Source organism: Entelurus aequoreus, linkage group LG15 (assembly GCF_033978785.1).
Source record: "Entelurus aequoreus isolate RoL-2023_Sb linkage group LG15, RoL_Eaeq_v1.1, whole genome shotgun sequence".
Taxonomy (NCBI): Eukaryota; Metazoa; Chordata; class Actinopteri; order Syngnathiformes; family Syngnathidae; genus Entelurus; species Entelurus aequoreus.
The window spans coordinates 44190148-44209367 of NC_084745.1; the positions used below are offsets into that span (position 1 = coordinate 44190148).

The window sequence follows — 19220 nt, forward strand, 5'->3', positions numbered from 1 at the left end:
GGATTATATTGGCAAAGAAGAAGTGCTCACTAACAAACATTTGCACAGGAAAGATATTTGAGAGGAATCGGTATTTTGTGTATGTAGTAAAAGTTTTAGATCTTTGAGTTCAACTCATGAAAAATGGAAGCAAAAACCAACATGTTGTGTTTATATTTTTGTTCAGTGTACTTTCGGTTTAAAGGGGAAGTCATTCCTAATAAACAGGATAACTGCAATGAGCAAACTAACTGAAAACATACACTGCATTACACTGGGGGAACGATGACAGTACAAATAAGATCCATTATGCACTGAGACCATAGTAAGTGAACTGTAAAGTGGCAATGGAACTCGGTACCACCAGAAGTAAAGAAACAACAAAGCACAAAAGTCCTAACTAAATGAGTTTGAAAGAGCAGTGTTTCCCACACATTCATTTATTTGTTGCGGCCCGCCACGAAAGAATTAAGGCCGCCACAAAAAAAAATTTTTTTTTTTTTTGTGTCCTGTCAAGCTTCTCAGGCAAATCATATAGTTGATGTAGATGCCCATATCGGCTGTTCAGATTTACTTTACAAAAGAGAAGTGTAGGATCAAGATCTTTGGAGCTCTTTGTTCAGTGGATCAGATGTTTGATGAAGCTTTGTGTCTATCTACCACCACTACTGTTTTCTGTTTATTTGTTACTGACTGTGGCAGGACACCTCTGCCTCTGTTTCACTTTATGTTGCTGGTAAATAATATGGTTGTAGTAGTAGGCTAAAGTTAAATTATTTAGTATGCACTAATTAAAGGGGCAGAGCTTTAAGAGACATTTTAGCTTTTATATTTTTATAAGATATATTTTTTGTAAGAACCACAATTAATAAATATATTTCAGAGAATAACTTATTGTTCAAATCTGTATATAAATATGTACATAAAGTGTTGTAATTATATTGTAAAATGGATGGATGGATGGATGGATGTTTAAAACAAAACTGTTATTATTAATTAGTAAGTATACATTTTTTGAGCCTTTTTAGAGAAAATCATATCATTGTAGTAAATTATGCAAATTGCTCGACGATGTCATGGTGATCACGCCCATAGCCACGCCCCCACCGCCACAGGTATCTTGGCAGTTTATGGGAAACACTGAAGAGGAACTGTAAGTTATAAATGGTTACACAAAAATGTTCACCTTTACACACAATAAAACAAAACCACAATGAATGTGATTCTGCAGATCGACATCGAAATTAATGGAGAACCGGTGGAGTTGCAAATGAAACTTGGAGACAATGGTGAGGCTTTTTTTGTCCAGGAGACCGAACAAGACCACGTACGTCACTCATCCCAAGAAAAATAAGTGAAACTTTCTCTCAAAGCCTTTCTTCTACAGATCCTTTTCACCCATGCAGGAGGTAGTCCCTGCGCGCCTGGTGACCTCGCCCATCCACACGGACGACGTCCCCGTGGACATCCAAGAAACCGGAAGTAGTGGAACAACAACAGAGAGCGGTCGGTGTCTGATGGTTCTGGAAGAGCAACCTCGCCCGAATGTGTGGGGAAAAAAGAGGAAGAGGAGAAGGAGGAAGCACAAAGCTGCCACCCGCAAGGAGCAGCAAAACCTGCCAGCAGGAAGCAAGCTGAAACTCTGTGGGCTTAGTTCAGATGAGGAGAACAACTTGCACTGGCGAGTCACACAGTTTGATGTTCCTGCTACTGAATTTGGTTGATTTTGGTTGTTTTTTCAGGTCTTGCTCAACCTCAATGATAAAAGACAAAACGGACAACTGTGGACATTCCTCATTCGCTGCCCTTGAGTGGGACAGCTACCCTTTTTCTGACGGGGACTGGGCTCCCTGCACCGAGGGGTGAGTGACATGTACATCTGTATGCATTAGCCGAGAGGCCTTAGTTAGTCTTAATTGTCCATGAATCTGCATTCTTGAAGACATTTTGAACAATTCTGTGCTTGGGGAAGCACCTCTTTTCAGCGTGCAAAGCAAGTCTTATCAATGCTTGGATGAGATTTCAGCATATGCACATGTAATCGCCCTGAGAAGGGAGATGTTTGAGTATACAGATACGAGGACACAACTTCGTTCTGCTCACGTCTGTATTGACTGCCAACAAATCAAACACCAAACATGTACAAGTACACAGTATTGCAACAAACATAAAATGCACTCCAGTATTATCATACGGATTTTACATTCAAATAATCGAGTAGGTTTTCCTGTTCTTTGCACTAATATACTTTACCTTAGTGTAACAGTATTTGAAGATGTCTCAACAAGTAAATACAAAGGTTCACCCAATACAGCAGGGGTCACCAACGCGGCGCCCGCGGGCACCAGGTCGCCCGTAAGGACCAGATTATTCGCCCGTTGGCCTGTTCTAAAAATAGCTCAAATAGCAGCACTCTCGTCAGCTGATGCGCGAGCGCGTAACTGCGGCTGCTTGGCAACCAGCCAAACCCCACTTAATAAAATTATATTTTATTTTAGAGCACATCCACATCCCTATTCACCTAGCAACCTCAGGAAATGTATATAATTCGGCATTATCAGTTTACGTTCACGCGCAGGTATAACGCGGCGCGCTACCGTCTCGTCTGCTGGTGCGCGAGCCCGGTAATTAGACAGCTGTGTCAAATAAAGGAGGACAAAAGACGCCAGCGCAGAGTGGAGAAAGCTTTGGTTCATTACAGATAACACAGAGTTGTGCCAAAAGTTTACTATAACCAAAAGCTGAACGGACAGCCGGTAAGATTGCACTTTATTTCTCTTTGTGGGTGTGGCGCACCTGTTGCGCTGGTGAGATGGGGGGGAGTTGTGTGCATGTAGCGTGCTTAGTCTGGAGGCTAAATACACACGGTGTTTTGTGTAACTGTTGTTTGGTAAGGAAGTGTTGATATTCTTTGCTTAGTTTGATAAATGTTGGAGCAGTTTGCTTCATCAGGAGGGTGAAGTCGCTCAACTTAAAGTGTTGGATTTAACTGTGTTGGATCATTGGCTGCTGGTGAGGGCATAGAAAAGGGGTATTTTTCTACCAGCAGACAGCGTTTAAGATTGAATGTTTCACTGCTAAATTAATAATATATTTATATTGGATATGGATTTTAAATATGTATCTAAAATAGGTGGTTAATTGGTTAGGTATTTATGTATTTGCATATTGGGTTTTCTGCTGCATTTATCTATTGTGTTTCTGCTGTTAAATGTATTTTATATGTATCTTGCTGCATTTATGTTGAGACAATTTATTTAAAATCTGAATTAACTTAAAGGGAAAATATTACGGTAATCCATTTTCTTGCACTTGTTTAATTGTTAAGTGTTTGATAGCCTGATTAATAATTGTAAATTATGGGATTGATGATTGATTGGTTTTTTGCAGCATGTTAATCTTGTGGTGTTTTGTCCTTAAAGGTTTTTCACCTACTAAAGAAGCTAAAGGCTACTAAAGACAGCTAATGACAGCTAAAGAAACTAAAGTCTACTAAAGTCTACCAACCCTGCTAAAGACTGCTAAAAAGACTAAAGAAGAAAAAAGAAGCTGTTTCTTCGTTGGAAAAACTTGCAAACTAAAGGAAAATAAAAGGAAAAAAGTAACTACGGTCTGGTCTTTTGAGTGAAATCCAGAAGCCACATTCAGCATTGGTACATCCCTTCAAGTGTGGAATAAGCACAGTGAAAAAAGCAAAACACTTGACAAGCACTTACCAGTGAGCTGCCTCTATTTTTTAAATGTTATTTATTTACTAGCAAGCTGGTCTCGCTTTGCTCGACATTTTTAATTCTAAAAGAGACAAAACTCAAATTTTTTTTATAAATCTAAGAAAATATTTTAAATACTTGGTCTTCACTAACTGACAAAGAAACAGATAACAGATTTGGTGTCCAGTTCAAAGTGTGACATGATTTATTTAAAAATTTGAGAGTTGACTTTTGTATTTTACATGAGTTGTTATTTGTACAAACATGGGGCAAAGTAATTCATGATTTGTTCAAAAATGTTAGTGGCTAGCTAGTTAAAATGGGATATTGTGATTTCACAAGACTGTCTTAAAAGTGATCATTTGAAAATGTTCAATTTGAAAAATGTGCACTTAGAGAAAATATAAATTGCATATTGATATTTATCTGTTTCTATATATATTAATTGTGAGAAATCATTAAGATGATCAGTGCTTCCACAAAGATAAATATCATTAATTATCAATAATAACATAGAGTTAAAGGTAAATTGAGCAAATTGGCTATTTCTGGCAATTTATTTAAGTGTGTATCAAACTGGTAGCCCTTCGCATTAATCAGTACCCAAGAAGTAGCTCTTGGTTTCGAAAAGGTTGGTGACCCCTGCAATACAGTAAGCCTATATTGTTTTAGTAACAAAAGTCACTTATCATTCCTTAAGATTAAACAAACTACACTGAATTAGTCCCAGAAACTGTAGTAAATACACATTTCATCAGCAATATACACAGATTAATAATTAACTACGCACAGTACCTTTCTATATATTTAACACTGTTGATGCAGTTAGCATCTGCTTCGTCATCGGCAGTGCAATTAGCTTTAGCATTAGCTTGGTCATGTATAAAGCCTTGTCGACTGAAAAGACACATATCATTAAAATATACTCTTTCAAACATGTTTAAACACTATAAACATACATTCGGGGGTAAAACTATTTCCATAAAGACACTTGTACCTGAGAAGGGAGATGTTTGAGTATACAGATACGAGGACACAACTTCGTTCTGCTCACGTCTGTATTGACTGCAAGCAGGAAGTCAGGTGTCCTCTAGTATATATCCCAGCACAACGCGCCCCCTGCTGGAGCCGTCCACTACTACAATGGCTCTTATTAATGCTGGCATTACAATAACATTAGCTCCATATTCTACAAATAACGGTGCTTTACTGTTGTCATTAACAATAAACATTTTTAAGTTGCGAATATAAAACGACATAGTAATACAACTCAAGAGCTTACTTTGCTACTTACAATCACTGTATTCTACTAGTAACTAAATGTACATCCTGTCACACACACGTCTTCATGTTTGACTTTTCGCAGGTATGTTCATAGATTCCAACATGCTGCAAAACAAAGAGATTGTTTTGTTGCTTTTATCCTGTTCGTTACCTGCAGGGAGACGTCCGAGGCCACATTGCCTAGCAGCGACTCTGAGCTGATGGTGAAGCCCACAGAAAGTATGCTCAGGAACGAGTCACACATGCAGTGGACCTGGGGGGAGTTTCCACAATCTAAGAGGGTAAAAATGGTGAGAAGATTCACTTGCACTGTTTTCATGTATTACAATGAATGAAACAATGCCCAATGGGATCCATTGGGAAGGTTGGAGTACAGACTCCGTAGACTGGACTATAGACTTTAGGGACTTACTGTAAATTCCCAGTGCCTCAAAGTCCAAGTCCATAGTTCTTGGCTGGAAAAGGGTCGAGTGCCATCTCTGAGATGGAGTTCAAGTAACTTGGGTTCTTGTTCACAAGTGAGGGAAGAATAGATTGTAGGATCGAAAAAGGTGTCTGTCATGGCCAGAATTTAAAGCGTTCAATTTACCGGACGATTTATGTTCTAAACCTCACCTATGGTCAAGCGCTTTGTGTAGTGACCGAAAAGACAAGATCATAGGTACAAGCGGATGAAATTAGTTTCCTCCTTTAAGGGAAAACGCCCTTAGAGATAGGGTGAAAATCTTTGTCGTTCGGGAGGAACTCCACTGCTCCTTCACATTAAGAAGAGCCAGATGAGGTGCCTCAGGCATCTAGTCAGTATGCCCACCAGATACCTACCTGACGAGGTGTTAAGGGCACGTTCGACTGGAAGGAGCCCTTGGGGAAGATTCAGAACACGTTTGGAGAGACTACCAGGATCAGGGATCCCCCAGGAGGTGCTGGATGAAGTAGCTGGGGAGAGGGAAGTCTGGACTACTCTGCTTAGGCTGCTGGTCCTTCAACTTGACCTCAGATAAGTGGAAGACGGATGGATGATGGTGTTCCAAACACACGTCTTTTTTTCTGCAAACAGGTCAGCAAAAAGGAGAGGTCCGAGGCAGGAGTTCTGACCATCACCCCATCAGACAGCACACATTTCAGAGTCATCTCCAGCCAAGTGTCTCAGACGGGCAAGCGAGCAGAATCGTTGGACATCGTTAGACCCGAACCACGTAATGCCACATCATCTCAGGACGCCTCCACACCTCAGCTCGCAAGCATGACCCAGCACGGGCCAGAACCTACAATCTTTTCGTCCCAGCCATGCACAGCTAATTTCAACCTCTGGGAGAAAAACGCACACAAGACCAGGTGGACGTCTTCTCCACCCGGCCGCAGGGATAGCCGAGATTCAGACATAACCTCATCCAAGTCCGCAGACTCCGCGGTCAAAAGAAAGAGTACGTTTGAACTTTCCGGTTATTTCCAATGACCTTTACAGCTCTTGAGTTGTTTCTGTTTTAACAAGGTGTGAGGAAGAGGAGTCACCATCAGGGCCCGGAAGATATTTACCTGGATGACCTGAACGTGCTCGAGCCCGATGTTGCTGCTCTGTACTTCCCCAAAAGGTACCATCAGCAACGTTTGATTCATTTCTTTCTTACTATTTAAGTACTGGAACCTTACAAACATACAGTACTGTCATCATTTATCATTTCTGTTGAATTATTAATTAACTAATGAATTAACAAATCTTCTCATCATTGTCAAAAAGGGAAACACTTTCTTTCAAAATACCTGTACTCTCAAAACTTATTGTGTTTGATGAAAATGATAACAATAAAAACAATAACAAATCACAAGCATAATAATGATGATGATTACGATCATAATAATTATGATAATAATAATAATCACTATCATAATTAATCATAATAATGATAATAATCCTTATAATAATGCTAATAATAATAATTATAATCATCATCATAATAATAACACTGAGAATAAAAATCAAAACCATAATAATTAAGATAATTATGATAATGATAATATCAATAATAAACACATAAATCATAATCTTAATAATGATAATAGTAGTCAAAATTATTGACATAATACTGTGCTATAATAATGATTATAATAAAGCAATCCTGATGACAATCATAAACATAATGACAATAAAATGTAGAATAATCATGATAATATACAATAATAATATGAAAACATGACGATGATGGTAATATAATATAAAAAGATAATAAACTAATAAGGATAATAATGACGATAATAAACTAAAACAATGATAATATAAACTATAATCATAATAATGATAAAAGCCATATTAATGATAATAATTACAATCATTATAAAAATATTGATGATATAGTGCTGTCTGCAGCTAAGCGTTTCTAAAACTGTAGGCATGTATGTAACTAAAACAAAAAAAGTATCATCTGACCCCGACATACATATTAATGGAGAAAGAATACAAATTGTCAGCCAATATAAATATATTTGGTTAATAATAGATTCAGAGCTTTCATTTAGAGCCCATATTGGCAAATTGTGTAAAATAATCAAGTTTAATTTCGCAAATGTTCGTGCAATTCGAAATTAAATGTCAACTGAAGCTGCAAAATTGTATTTGCTTTCAATGATTTCAACTATTGCCTTACCAGCTCGTCTCAGGCTAGTCAGATAAAAAAAACATTGGAAATCTTGTACAAACAAGCAATTAAAGTTATGGATAAAAAACCTAGGCACTATTATCACTGTGCCATTCTTAAAAAAAATACAGTATTTTAAACTGGGACAGTCTTCACACATTTGCAGACTTAAAAGTGACCTATAAAGTACTGCATGAATTGGCTCCAGATCCTCTGGCAGAGTTCATCAGCCAAAGAAACAGCCGTGAGCGTGTCACTCCAGGCTCTGTCAGAGGTGACTGTTATATTCCTCTGCGCATGAGCCCTTTCAGTAAGTCGGCGTGGTCAGTAAGGAGTCCAAATGTGTGGAACTCAGTACCTGAGGAGGCTAGACTGGTCACAACAAACAAGGCCTTCACAAAAAAATGGAAAATGTGGCTTATCAACGCCTACAGCTGCCAGTACTAAGAGACGAGGCTGTTTTGATGCTATGATAAAAGTTATGTTGTATTTAATTTTTTATTATATCGTATATGTACTGTGTGCTTTTTCTCTTTTTCTTTGAAATTGTAATTTTACTGCCTTTTTTACATCATGGCCAGGGGACTACAGATGAAAACTAGCCTCCTGGCTAATTCTGGCTTTTTTAACCATGCGTAGTCATGTGTTTTATGAACCGTATTTTTCGGACTATAAGTCGCAGTTTTTTCATAGCTTGACAGGGGGTGCGACTTATACTCAGGAGCGACTTATGTGTGAAATTATTAACACATTACCGTAAAATATCAAATAATATTATTTAGCTAATTCACGTAAGAGACTAGATGTATAAGATTTCATGGGATTTAGCAATTAGGAGTGACAGATTGTTTGGTAAACCTATAGCATGTTCTATATGTTATAGTTATTTGAATGACTCTTACCATAATATGTTACGTTAACATACCAGGCACGTTCTCAGTTGGTTATTTATGCCTCATATATCGTACACTTATTCAGCCTGCTGTTCACTATTATTTATTTATTTCAAATTGCCTTTCAAATATCTATTCCTTGTGTTGGGTTTTATCAAATAAATTTCCCCCAAAAATGCGACTTATACTCCAGTGCGACTTATATATGTTTTTTTCCTTCTTTATTATGCATTTTCGGCCGGTGCGACTTACACTCCGGAGCGACTTATACTCCGAAAAATACAGAAATTGCATTGTCCCCTTTGAAATAAACTAATCTTAATACATTAATTATAACAAAATAATTATAATAATAACAAAAAAACAATGAAAATCAAAATATGCTTATATATAATAATGATCATAATGTTAATTAATAATTACAAATTAAAAAAATAATAATAATGAGAAAAAATGATGATACAATAATAATATTAATAACAAAATAATGGAAAACTAATAATACAGATAATAAATATTTAAAAATAATATAAACAACAATAAAAATAATGGAATGATCCATCCATCCATCCATTTTCTACCGCTTGTCCCTTTCGGGGTCGCTGGAGCCTATCTCAGCTGCATTCGGGCGGAAGGTGGGGTACACCCTGGACAAGTCGCCACCTCATTGCAGGATAATAATATTAATAATAATAAATAACAAAAATGATAAGAAATTATCAATAAGAGATTGCCCAATAAAAGTGTGGGCTGGCCCACCTGTGTGTCAGTGAGTCTGAGCAGGTTCCAAAACACTGGGTCGAAACGGGGTCCCAGTCGGGCTCACAGTCGCCACAGTCGACGGGCAGCGGCGCTGCGGACAGCGGCACAGAGTGTCTGTCCGATTCTGCCACCGAGCTGCCTGATGTCACGCTGTCGCTCTGCGGCGGGATGAGTGACAATTCAGAAATCGACAACGGTAAGAAGTATCTTGTTAGCATATTGCAAACAGAATGCTGTATATAATACATTTACACACTCAATAGCGAGTCTTTCCTTAATGTTGCAGAAAGATTCATGGATCACATCATCACCTATCACGAATTTGCAGCAAACCCAGCGATTATTGACAATCCCAATTTGGTGGTTCGGATTGGACACAGGTGAGCATTCGTCATCAGAAAAGCGAGGCGGTGAAAATGAGCTCCATCTTTCTCAGATATTACAACTGGACCCTGGCAGCGCCGCTCATCCTCAGCATGCAGGCTTTTCAGAAGAACCTCCCAAAGGTATTATTGACTGACGCTGACTGCTGCGTCGTCTGTGTTAGTAAAATGCTGGAACCACTGCAGGCCACAGAAGAAGCCTGGGTGAAGGACAGGATGCCCAGAAAGTCTGGTCGATGGTGGTTCTGGAGGAGGAGCAGCGTGAAGCAGGTAGCGCTCCTCCACCTTTGTGCACTGTCAAGCAGGACATGGCTTCTTTGTTTGTGTTAGTCGTCAACAGAGACCAAGCCGGCACAGGAGAGCCCAGACCGCAACAACAGTCCGACAACACAGTGAGTCACTTATGCTCCACGGATAGGTGTCAAAATATGTACCACGGATGAATAAAATCAAAGGAATCAATTAAACAATTTATGTAGGAGGAGCCTATCAACGCTACTTGGGCAAAAATACTAATATACACTACCGTTCAAAAGTTTGGGGTCACATTGAAATGTCCTTATTTATGAAGGAAAAGCACTGTACTTTCCAATGAAGATAACTTTAAACTAGTCTTAACTTTAAAGAAATACACTCTATACATTGCTAATGTGGTAAATGACTATTCTAGCTGCAAATGTCTAGTTTTTGGTGCAATATCTACATAGGTGTATAGAGGCCCATTTCCAGTAACTATCACTCCAGTGTTCTAATGGTACAATGTGTTTGCTCATTGGCTCAGAAGGCTAATTGATGATTAGAAAACCCTTGTGCAATCATGTTCACACATCTGAAAACAGTTTAGCTCGTTACAGAAGCTACAAAACTGACCTTCCTTTGAGCAGATTGAGTTTCTGGAGCATCACATTTGTGGGGTCAATTAAACGCTCAAAATGGCCAGAAAAAGAGAACTTTCATCTGAAACTCGACAGTCTATTCTTGTTCTTAGAAATGAAGGCTATTCCACAAAATTGTTTGGGTGACCCCAAACTTTTGAACGGTAGTGTATGAAAAAACATCTTTGTCGTAAAATGTACAGTGGAACCACGATTTACAAACCTAATTGGTTCTTGAACATGGTTGGTAAACTGAAACGTTTGTATAGTGTAGCAGAATTCCCCATAACCATCAATGTAAACATGAATAATTGGTTAGAGCCTCGACACAAGTCCCTATTATAGTAAAAAACTGCACACTCCTAAGTAGTGTTGTCCCAATACCAATATGTATCTATCAATTTAGAAAAAAATTATAATAATAAGACTCCTTTAATGCGCCCTATAATCCGGTGCGCCTAATACATGAAAAAAGATCAAAAATAGACTATTCATCGGCAGTGCGCTTTATAATCCGGTGCGCCCTATAGTCCGGAAAATACGGTAATTAAGAGTTATTTGGACACTAGGAGAACATATAGTAAGTAACAAAGACTTAATTTAGAGGGTTAGGGTTAGGGTTAGAGTTAGAGTTGTTGTATAATAAGGCCATGCAGACTAAAGCATTAATAAGTGCTTAATAATGACTAATTAAGAGCCTATATGTTACTAATTTGCATGTTAATAAGCAAGTAATTAATGGTGAATATGTTCCTCATACTAAAATGTTACCATAATTCCTTTTGAAAGTTAAAAAGTTAAAGCACCACTGATCCTAACGCACACACTAGGTGTGGTGAAATTAACCTCTGCATTTGACCCATCCCCTTGTTCACTCCCTGGGAGGTGAGGGGAGCAGTGAGCAGCAGCGGTGGCCACGCCCGGGAATCATTTTTGGTGATTTAACCCCCAATTCCAACCCTTGATGCTGAGTGCCAAGCAGGGAGGTAACGGGTCCCATTTTTATTGTCTTTGGTATGACTCGGCCGGGGTTTGAACTCAGGGTGGACACTCTAACCACAAGGCCACTGAGCAGGCTAAGAGAAAGTGCTTGCTTTGGAAAAAGGGCCAAGAGCTGAATTGAGTGCTGCTCTCTTTTGGCTGAAAATGGTATTACAATCAGATGTTTCTTCAGACAAAGAACACCTGAGTGGTCCAGCGACGACGACAACAAAGAGCTGAAAGCCGCTTATGCGTTAAGTGAGCGCGTGCAGACGGAAGGCCCCGCCCCCAGCCCCGCCTACAAGAAGTCCCTTCGACTGTCATCAGAGCAGATAGTGAGACCACTGCGGACATTTAAAGTTCTGCACCTTAAGCCCGCTTCAAACGTGTGACTGTCTGGCAGGAGGGTCTGAAGCTGAGGGAGGGGCCTAATGATATCGCCTTCAGCATCACCACTCAGTATCAGGGCACGTGCCGCTGTGAGGGAACCATCTACCTGTGGAACTGGGACGACAAAGTCGTCATCTCCGACATCGACGGCACCATCACTAAGTACGAGTCGCTTCCTCTTCACCCTGTTTTTCTTCAGTTGTACAAACTTCTCGTCATGACTTTTTGCTGATTGCAGATCGGACGTGTTTGGTCAAATTCTGCCACAGCTGGGCAAGGACTGGACTCATCAAGGAATCGCCAAGCTGTATCATTCCGTGCACCAGTAGGCAGCACCGCTAGCTTACCGCACAGATAAACCTAGTGCTTGTTCTCAATGAAAACAGCAGTTTTTTCACAGAAAACCACCTCATTCACCCTAAGACGGTAACAATTTATTCATAGAGAAGATTTCCCTACAGCAGGCCTGGGCAATTATTTTGACTCGGGGGGCCAAATTTAGAGTAAAAATTGTGTTTGTGGGCCAATACAAAACCTCACAATAATGTCTGATTGAATGCTAAAAACGTTATGACAGATCACGTTAAACGGAATGGAATTTAATTTTTTTTTTACTGAATGAGACACCCAGAATGTACATGAAAATAAAGAATGTGGGATTTACAATATTAACTATGAACGATAAAACACGGAATATTGACAACATATAAACGTCACACCCCCTCTCATCGACATGTTTTCCAATCAAGCGAAATGCAACAAAAACGCAAAAAAAACAGCGAAATATGAATGCGAAGGGTGAAAAAAAACCCCACCTACAATCTGATATATCACTAAGCTTTTATTTTGACTCGGGGGCCAAATTTAGAGTAAAAATTGTGTCTGGTGGCCGGTATATCTGATTTTTAGGAACACTAATACAAAACCTCACAATAATGTCTGATTGAATGCTAAAAACCTTATGACAGACCGCGTTAAACGGAATGGAATTTTACAGTTTTTTACTGAATGAGACACCCAGAATGTACATGAAAATAAAGAATGTGGGATTTACAATATTAACTATGGATGATAAAACACTGAATATTGACAACGTATGAACATCACACCCACTCTCGATCGACATGTTTTACAATCAAGCGAAACGCAACAAAAACAGCGAAATATGAACGCTAAGGGTAAAACAAAAAACCACCTAGAATCTGATATATCACTAAGCTTTTATTTTGACTCAGGGGCCAAATTTAGAGAAAAATATGTGTCTGGGGGCCGGTATATCTATTTTTAGGAACACTAATACAAAACCTCACAATAATGTCTGATTGAGTGCTAAAAAATTTATGACAGACCACCTTAAAAAAAACGGAATGGAATTTTAAATGTTTTTTACTGAATGAGACACCCAGAATGTACATGAAAATAAAGAATGTGGGATTTACAATATTAACTATGAAGGATAAAACACTGAATATTGACAACATATGAACGTCACACCCCCTCTCCATCGACATATTTTATAATCAAGCAAAACGCAACAAAAATGCAACAAACACAGCGAAATATGAACGCGAAGGGTAAAAAAAAAAAACCCCACCTACAAATCTGATATATCTGATACATCACTAAACTTTAGAACTTTGTTGTAAAAATCTCCATCCGCATCTGTACCTGACACCCACATTTTAGGCTGACACTCCGTGGAAACGCTCCCCACCCACACTGCTTGGTGCCTCGTCTGAGCTGCTGTGACTTAAATTACCACAGTAACTAATTAGATTATCGTAGTAACTAATTAGATTACCATAGTAACTAGTATATCATGCAAAAGTGCAGATTCCAAACATTTAAATACTTTGTATAGTTCAAGACTTATGGTCATTTGAAAACATCACTGCACATCATAATGGCAGCTACAGTTTCCATCTTGAAGATCTAAAAAAATTTTTGGGAATGAAAAGCATTTAATTAAAAATGCATTTAATAAGTGTGTAAGACATATTATAAGGTTTATAGTTGTTTTGTTTTTTTATTGGATGTTTCTATTATTTAGTGTTTTGATATTTGCACAAATTTTGGCCCGTAATCGCCAAATACTCAATCGCTATGTGACAATGAAAAGGGAAACAGGTGTATGGGGTGCTGAATGTAAAAGTTCAGTCACACTTTTCTAGCAGATATATTTCACACATTTAGCACATTGTCATCACATTTAAGTTTACCATATTTTCCGGACTATAATGCGCACTTAAAATAATGTTTTCCCCCTCAAAATTCGACAATGCGCCTTATAACCCGGTGCGCCTAATGTATGGAATAATTCTGGTTTTGCTTACCGACCTCGAAGCAATTTTATTTGGTACATGGTGTAATGATAAGTGTGACCAGTAGATGGCAGTCAAACATAAGATATATGTGTAGACTGCACTATGATGGCAATATGACCCAAGTAAACAACACCAACATTTTATATGTTCCATTGAAAATATAGAAGATTACACACGGCGCTCAAAAATCTATCAAAATGTTTTAGTACGACTTTGGTAAGCTATGAAGGCGCACAGCTTGATGCATTGTTGGCGCATTAAATATACGAGTATTATTATGGTGTGTGTATAAGGTAAGACATTATCTGGCGTTTTGTTTCACAATATTATGCAAAAGTAACTTTTCTTACCTTCTGGTACCTTCTGATCTGTATTTGAGATCTGCATAAATCCTGAAAAATTGCCCGCGTCCGCCTTTGTAGTCCGTGCCGACACCGTAGTCGATAAGCTTCTTCTTTTTCTCTATTTTCTTGTTATGGGACATTCATCCTCCGCTGTTGCCATTTCTAAAATAAAGTAGTGTAAAGTTCTTATTTATATCTGTCAGTAAACTTGCCATGAAAGCGCTAAAACATACCGGTATAGTGAGTTTACATTATTCACCCAAGGAACTTTAGTTATTAGAGAGTTCCGGTCGGACGGTTTTTCACGGGACACATTTACGGCCTTGTTGTTGTTTCCGGATGAGGAGATGCTGCTCCGTTATTGATTGAAGTAAAGTCTGAATGTCATTAAAACAGTTAGCTCCATCATTAGACACTTCTTCCACTCCCGTCCTTGCACGCTACACCGCTACAACAAAGATGACGGGGAGAAGACGCTGTCGAAGGTGAGCCACGTAAATAAGACCGCCCAAAAAACGGCGCATCCTGACGCGACTGTCAGAAAGCGAGTTGACAATGATCTGTAAAACATCATCTATGCAACATTTTGACCAAAGAACCACCATTACATGTTATGTACACCACAAGGAAGTGTTTACAATTTAGAAAAAAAAAAAATAATAATATGACTCCTTTAATGCGACCTATAATCCGGTGCACCTTATATACAGTTAAGTTAAAGTACCAATGATAGTCACACACACACACTCGGTGTGGCAAAATTATTCTCTGCATTTGACCCATCACCCTTGATCAACCCTTGGGAGGTGAGGGGAGCAGTGGGCAGCAGCGGTGGCCACGCCCGGGAATCATTTTTGGTGCTTTAACCCCCAATTCCAACCCTTGATGCTGAGCGCCAAGCAGGGAGGTAATGGGTCCCATTTTTATAGTCTTTGGTATGACTCGGTTTGAACTCACAACCTACCGATCTCGGGGCGGACACTCTCTATGAAAAAAGATCGAAAATAGACCATTCATCAGCAGTGCGTCTTATAACAAGGTGCGCCCTATGGTCCGTAAAATACGGTAAATTATACAAACCCTGTTTCCATATGAGTTGGGAAATTGTGTTAGATGTACACTACCGTTCAAAAGTTTGGGGTCACATTGAAATGTCCTTATTTTTGAAGGAAAAGCACTGTACTTTTCAATGAAGATAACTTTAAACTAGTCTTAACTTTAAAGAAATACACTCTATACATTGCTAATGTGGTAAATGACTATTCTAGCTGCAAATGTCTGGTTTTTGGTGCAATATCTACATAGGTGTATAGAGGCCCATTTCCAGCAACTATCACTCCAGTGTTCTAATGGTACAATGTGTTTGCTCATTGGCTCAGAAGGCTAATTGATGATTATAAAACCCTTGTGCAATCATGTTCACACATCTGAAAACAGTTTAGCTCGTTACAGAAGCTACAAAACTGACCTTCCTTTGAGCAGATTGAGTTTCTGGAGCATCACATTTGTGGGGTCAATTAAACGCTCAAAATGGCCAGAAAAAGAGAACTTTCATCTGAAACTCGACAGTCTATTCTTGTTCTTAGAAATGAAGGCTATTCCACAAAATTGTTTGGGTGATCCCAAACTTTTGAACGGTAGTGTAAATATAAACGGAATACAATGATTTGCAAATAATTTTCAACCCATATTCAGTTGAATATGCTACAAAGACAACATATTTGATGTTCAAACTGATAAACTTTTTTTTTTTGCAAATAATCATTAACTTTAGAATTTGATGCCAGCAACACGTGACAAAGAAGTTGGGAAAGGTGGCAATAAATACTGATAAAGTTGAGGAATGCTCATCAAACACTTATTTGGAACATCCCACAGGTGAACAGGCAAATTGGGAACAGGTGGGTGCCATGATTGGGTATAAAAGTAGATTCCATTAAATGCTCAGTCATTCACAAACAAGGATGGGGCGAGGGTCACCACTTTGTCAACAAATGCGTGAGCAAATTGTTGAACAGTTTAAGAAAAACCTTTCTCAACCAGCTATTGCAAGGAATTTAGGGATTTCGCCGTCTACGGTCCATAATATCATCAAAGGGTTCAGACAATCTGGAGAGATCACTGCACGTAAGCAGCTAAGCCCGTGACCTTCGATCCCTCAGGCTGTACTGCATCAACAAGCGACATCAGTGTGTAAAGGATATCACCACATGGTGATAAAAAATGTGTCTCCTCAGTTCCCAAACGTTTACTGAATGTTGTTAAAAGGAAACACAATGGTGAACATGCCCTTTCCCAACTACTTTGGCACATGTTGCAGCCATGAAATTCTAAGTTAATTATTATTTGCAAAAAAAAAAAAAGGTTTATGAGTTTGAACATCAAATATCTTGTCTTTGTAGTGCATTCAATTGAAAATGGGTTGAAAAGGATTTGCAAATCATTGTATTCCGTTTATATTTACATCTAACACAATTTCCCAACACATATGGAAACGGGGTTTGTATGTTGACTTCAAATGTTAAATCTTAATTTTAAATCAAAATCCATGCATCCATCTTCATCAGCTTATCCAAGGTCGGGTCGCGGGGGCAGCAGCCTAAGCAAAGAAACCCAGACTTCCCTCTCCCCAGCCACTTCGCCCAGCTCCTCCCGTGGGATCCCGAGGCGTTCCCAGGCCATTTGGGAGACATAGACCCTCCAACGTGTTCTGGGTCCACCCCGTGACCTCCTACCGGTCGGACGTGCCCCAGGGAGGCGTCCAAGGGGCATCCTGACCAGATGCCTGAACCACCTCATCTGGCTCCTCTCAATGAGAGCAGCGGTTTTACTCTGAGCTCCTCCCGGATGACAGAGGTACTCACCCTGTCTCTGAACGAGAGCCCAACTGAGGAAACTCATTTCGGTGTGAAGTGTGAAGTCATCATTTGGTCCGAGGTTTGGATCTGGCGCATGTCTATATGCGCCATTTAATATGGTACTTTTCCCTCTTCGTTCCTGCTCCTCGCAGGACGACACACCCGTCTGAGTTGTGGGCGTGTCATGGTGCTCTCAGAAACGTGATTTAAAAGGAAGATGACGTTAATTCACACTCACTACGATCATATTTTTACCATTTAGCTCACAATTAAAGACATGTTCTTTGAACCGATCCAAAGCGAGCGTGTCAGCTGGCTGCTGCAGCAAACTTATATGGCAGTGACCGCGTTCTTTACAGCGATGTAATGTTCATATGTGACACAATCAGAAAGTGAGAGCACGGCGAAACGATGAAAGACACATACGAATAGAAATATGTGTATTCCAACAGACTGCATTCCTCTGTGTAAGTTAAGTTAAGTTAAAGTTAAAGTACCAATGATTGTCACACACACACTAGGTGTGGTGAGATTTGTCCTCTGCATTTGACCCATTCCCTTGTTCACCCCCTGGGAGGTGAGGGGAGCAGTGAGCATATTTAGGTTTAAGATGTATATCTAACATTTACATTTAACATTAATTTTTAAGATTTAGATTCAACATTTATATTTAGGGTTACGATTTAGATTTGTATTTAGATTTAAATTTGACATTTATATTTAGGTTTAAGATTTAGATTTAATATTTATATTTATGATTTAGATTTAACATTTATATTTAGGTTTAAGATTTAGATTTGTCTGTAGATATAAATATAACATTTATATTTAGGTTTAAGATTTAGATTAAACATTTAGGTTTTGATATAACCAACATTTATATTTAAGATTTAAATTTCAAATTTACATTTATATTTAGGATTTGGATTTAACATTTCGATATTTAAGTTTAGATAAATTTAGATTTAACATTTAGGTGTAGATTTAACATTTAGAGCTCACATTTAGATTCAGATTTCAATTGAACATTTAGATTTAGATTTAAGATTCAGATTTAGGCTTCAGATTTATATTTAACATTTATTTTTAAGATTTATATTTAACATGTAGATTTAGGTTTAAGATTTAGATTTGTATTTAGATTGAAATTTAACATTTATATTTGGGTTTAATATTTATATGTAACATATATATTTAGGTTTAAGATTTATATTTAACATTAATATTTAAGATTTAGATTTGTATTTAGATTGAAATTTAACATTTATATTTAGGTTTAAGAATTAGATTTCACATTTATATTTAAGATTTAGATTTCACATTTATATTTAGGTCTAAGATTTGTATTTAGATTTAAATTTAACATTTATATTTAGGTTTAAGATTTAGATTTAACATTTAAGTTTTGATATAACTAACATTTATATTGAAGATTTAGATTTAAAATGTACATTTATATTTAGGATTTGGATTTAACATTTCAATATTTAAGTTTAGATGTAACATTTAGGTGCAGATTTAACACATTTAGATTCAGATTAAAATTGAACATTTTAATTTAGATTTAACATTTATATTTAGGTTTTACATTTATATTTAACATTTAGGTTTTGATATAACTAACATTTATATTTAAGATTTACATTTAAAATTGACATTTATATTTAGGATTTGGATTTAACATTTCGATATAACATTTAATTTAAACTTAAATGTGATGAAAATGAGCTAAATGTGAAAGAATATATCTGCTAAAAAAGTGTGACTGAACTTATACTTTGGGCACTCCACAGAGGTTGTCCTG

At 38.0% G+C, this 19220-nt stretch overlaps 2 protein-coding genes across 3 annotated transcripts in view; one reads left to right on the forward strand and one right to left on the reverse strand.

Moving 5' to 3' along the window:
• Positions 1-19220, reverse strand: part of tgfbr1b (transforming growth factor, beta receptor 1 b) — a 189247-nt gene that overhangs the window by 160156 nt on the left and 9871 nt on the right. The window lies entirely within an intron of this gene.
• The window catches only part of LOC133630173 (phosphatidate phosphatase LPIN2-like), a 32917-nt gene that overhangs the window by 8256 nt on the left and 5441 nt on the right, over positions 1-19220 (forward strand). The window contains exons 3-16 of one of the 2 annotated variants that reach the window (XR_009821203.1): positions 1211-1306; positions 1386-1660; positions 1722-1841; positions 5131-5263; positions 6031-6397; positions 6466-6565; positions 9270-9457; positions 9548-9641; positions 9698-9767; positions 9831-9914; positions 9975-10036; positions 11694-11835; positions 11904-12052; positions 12129-12316. Coding sequence is in view for 1 of the 2 variants with exons in the window: in XM_062021572.1 (XP_061877556.1) it covers positions 1211-1306; positions 1386-1660; positions 1722-1841; positions 5131-5263; positions 6031-6397; positions 6466-6565; positions 9270-9457; positions 9548-9641; positions 9698-9767; positions 9831-9914; positions 9975-10036; positions 11694-11835; positions 11904-12052; positions 12129-12215 (1967 nt within the window). In the remaining variant the exon portion in view is untranslated. The remainder of the gene's footprint in view (positions 1-1210; positions 1307-1385; positions 1661-1721; positions 1842-5130; positions 5264-6030; positions 6398-6465; positions 6566-9269; positions 9458-9547; positions 9642-9697; positions 9768-9830; positions 9915-9974; positions 10037-11693; positions 11836-11903; positions 12053-12128; positions 12317-19220) is intronic. The other variant, XM_062021572.1, reaches the window with a different exon arrangement.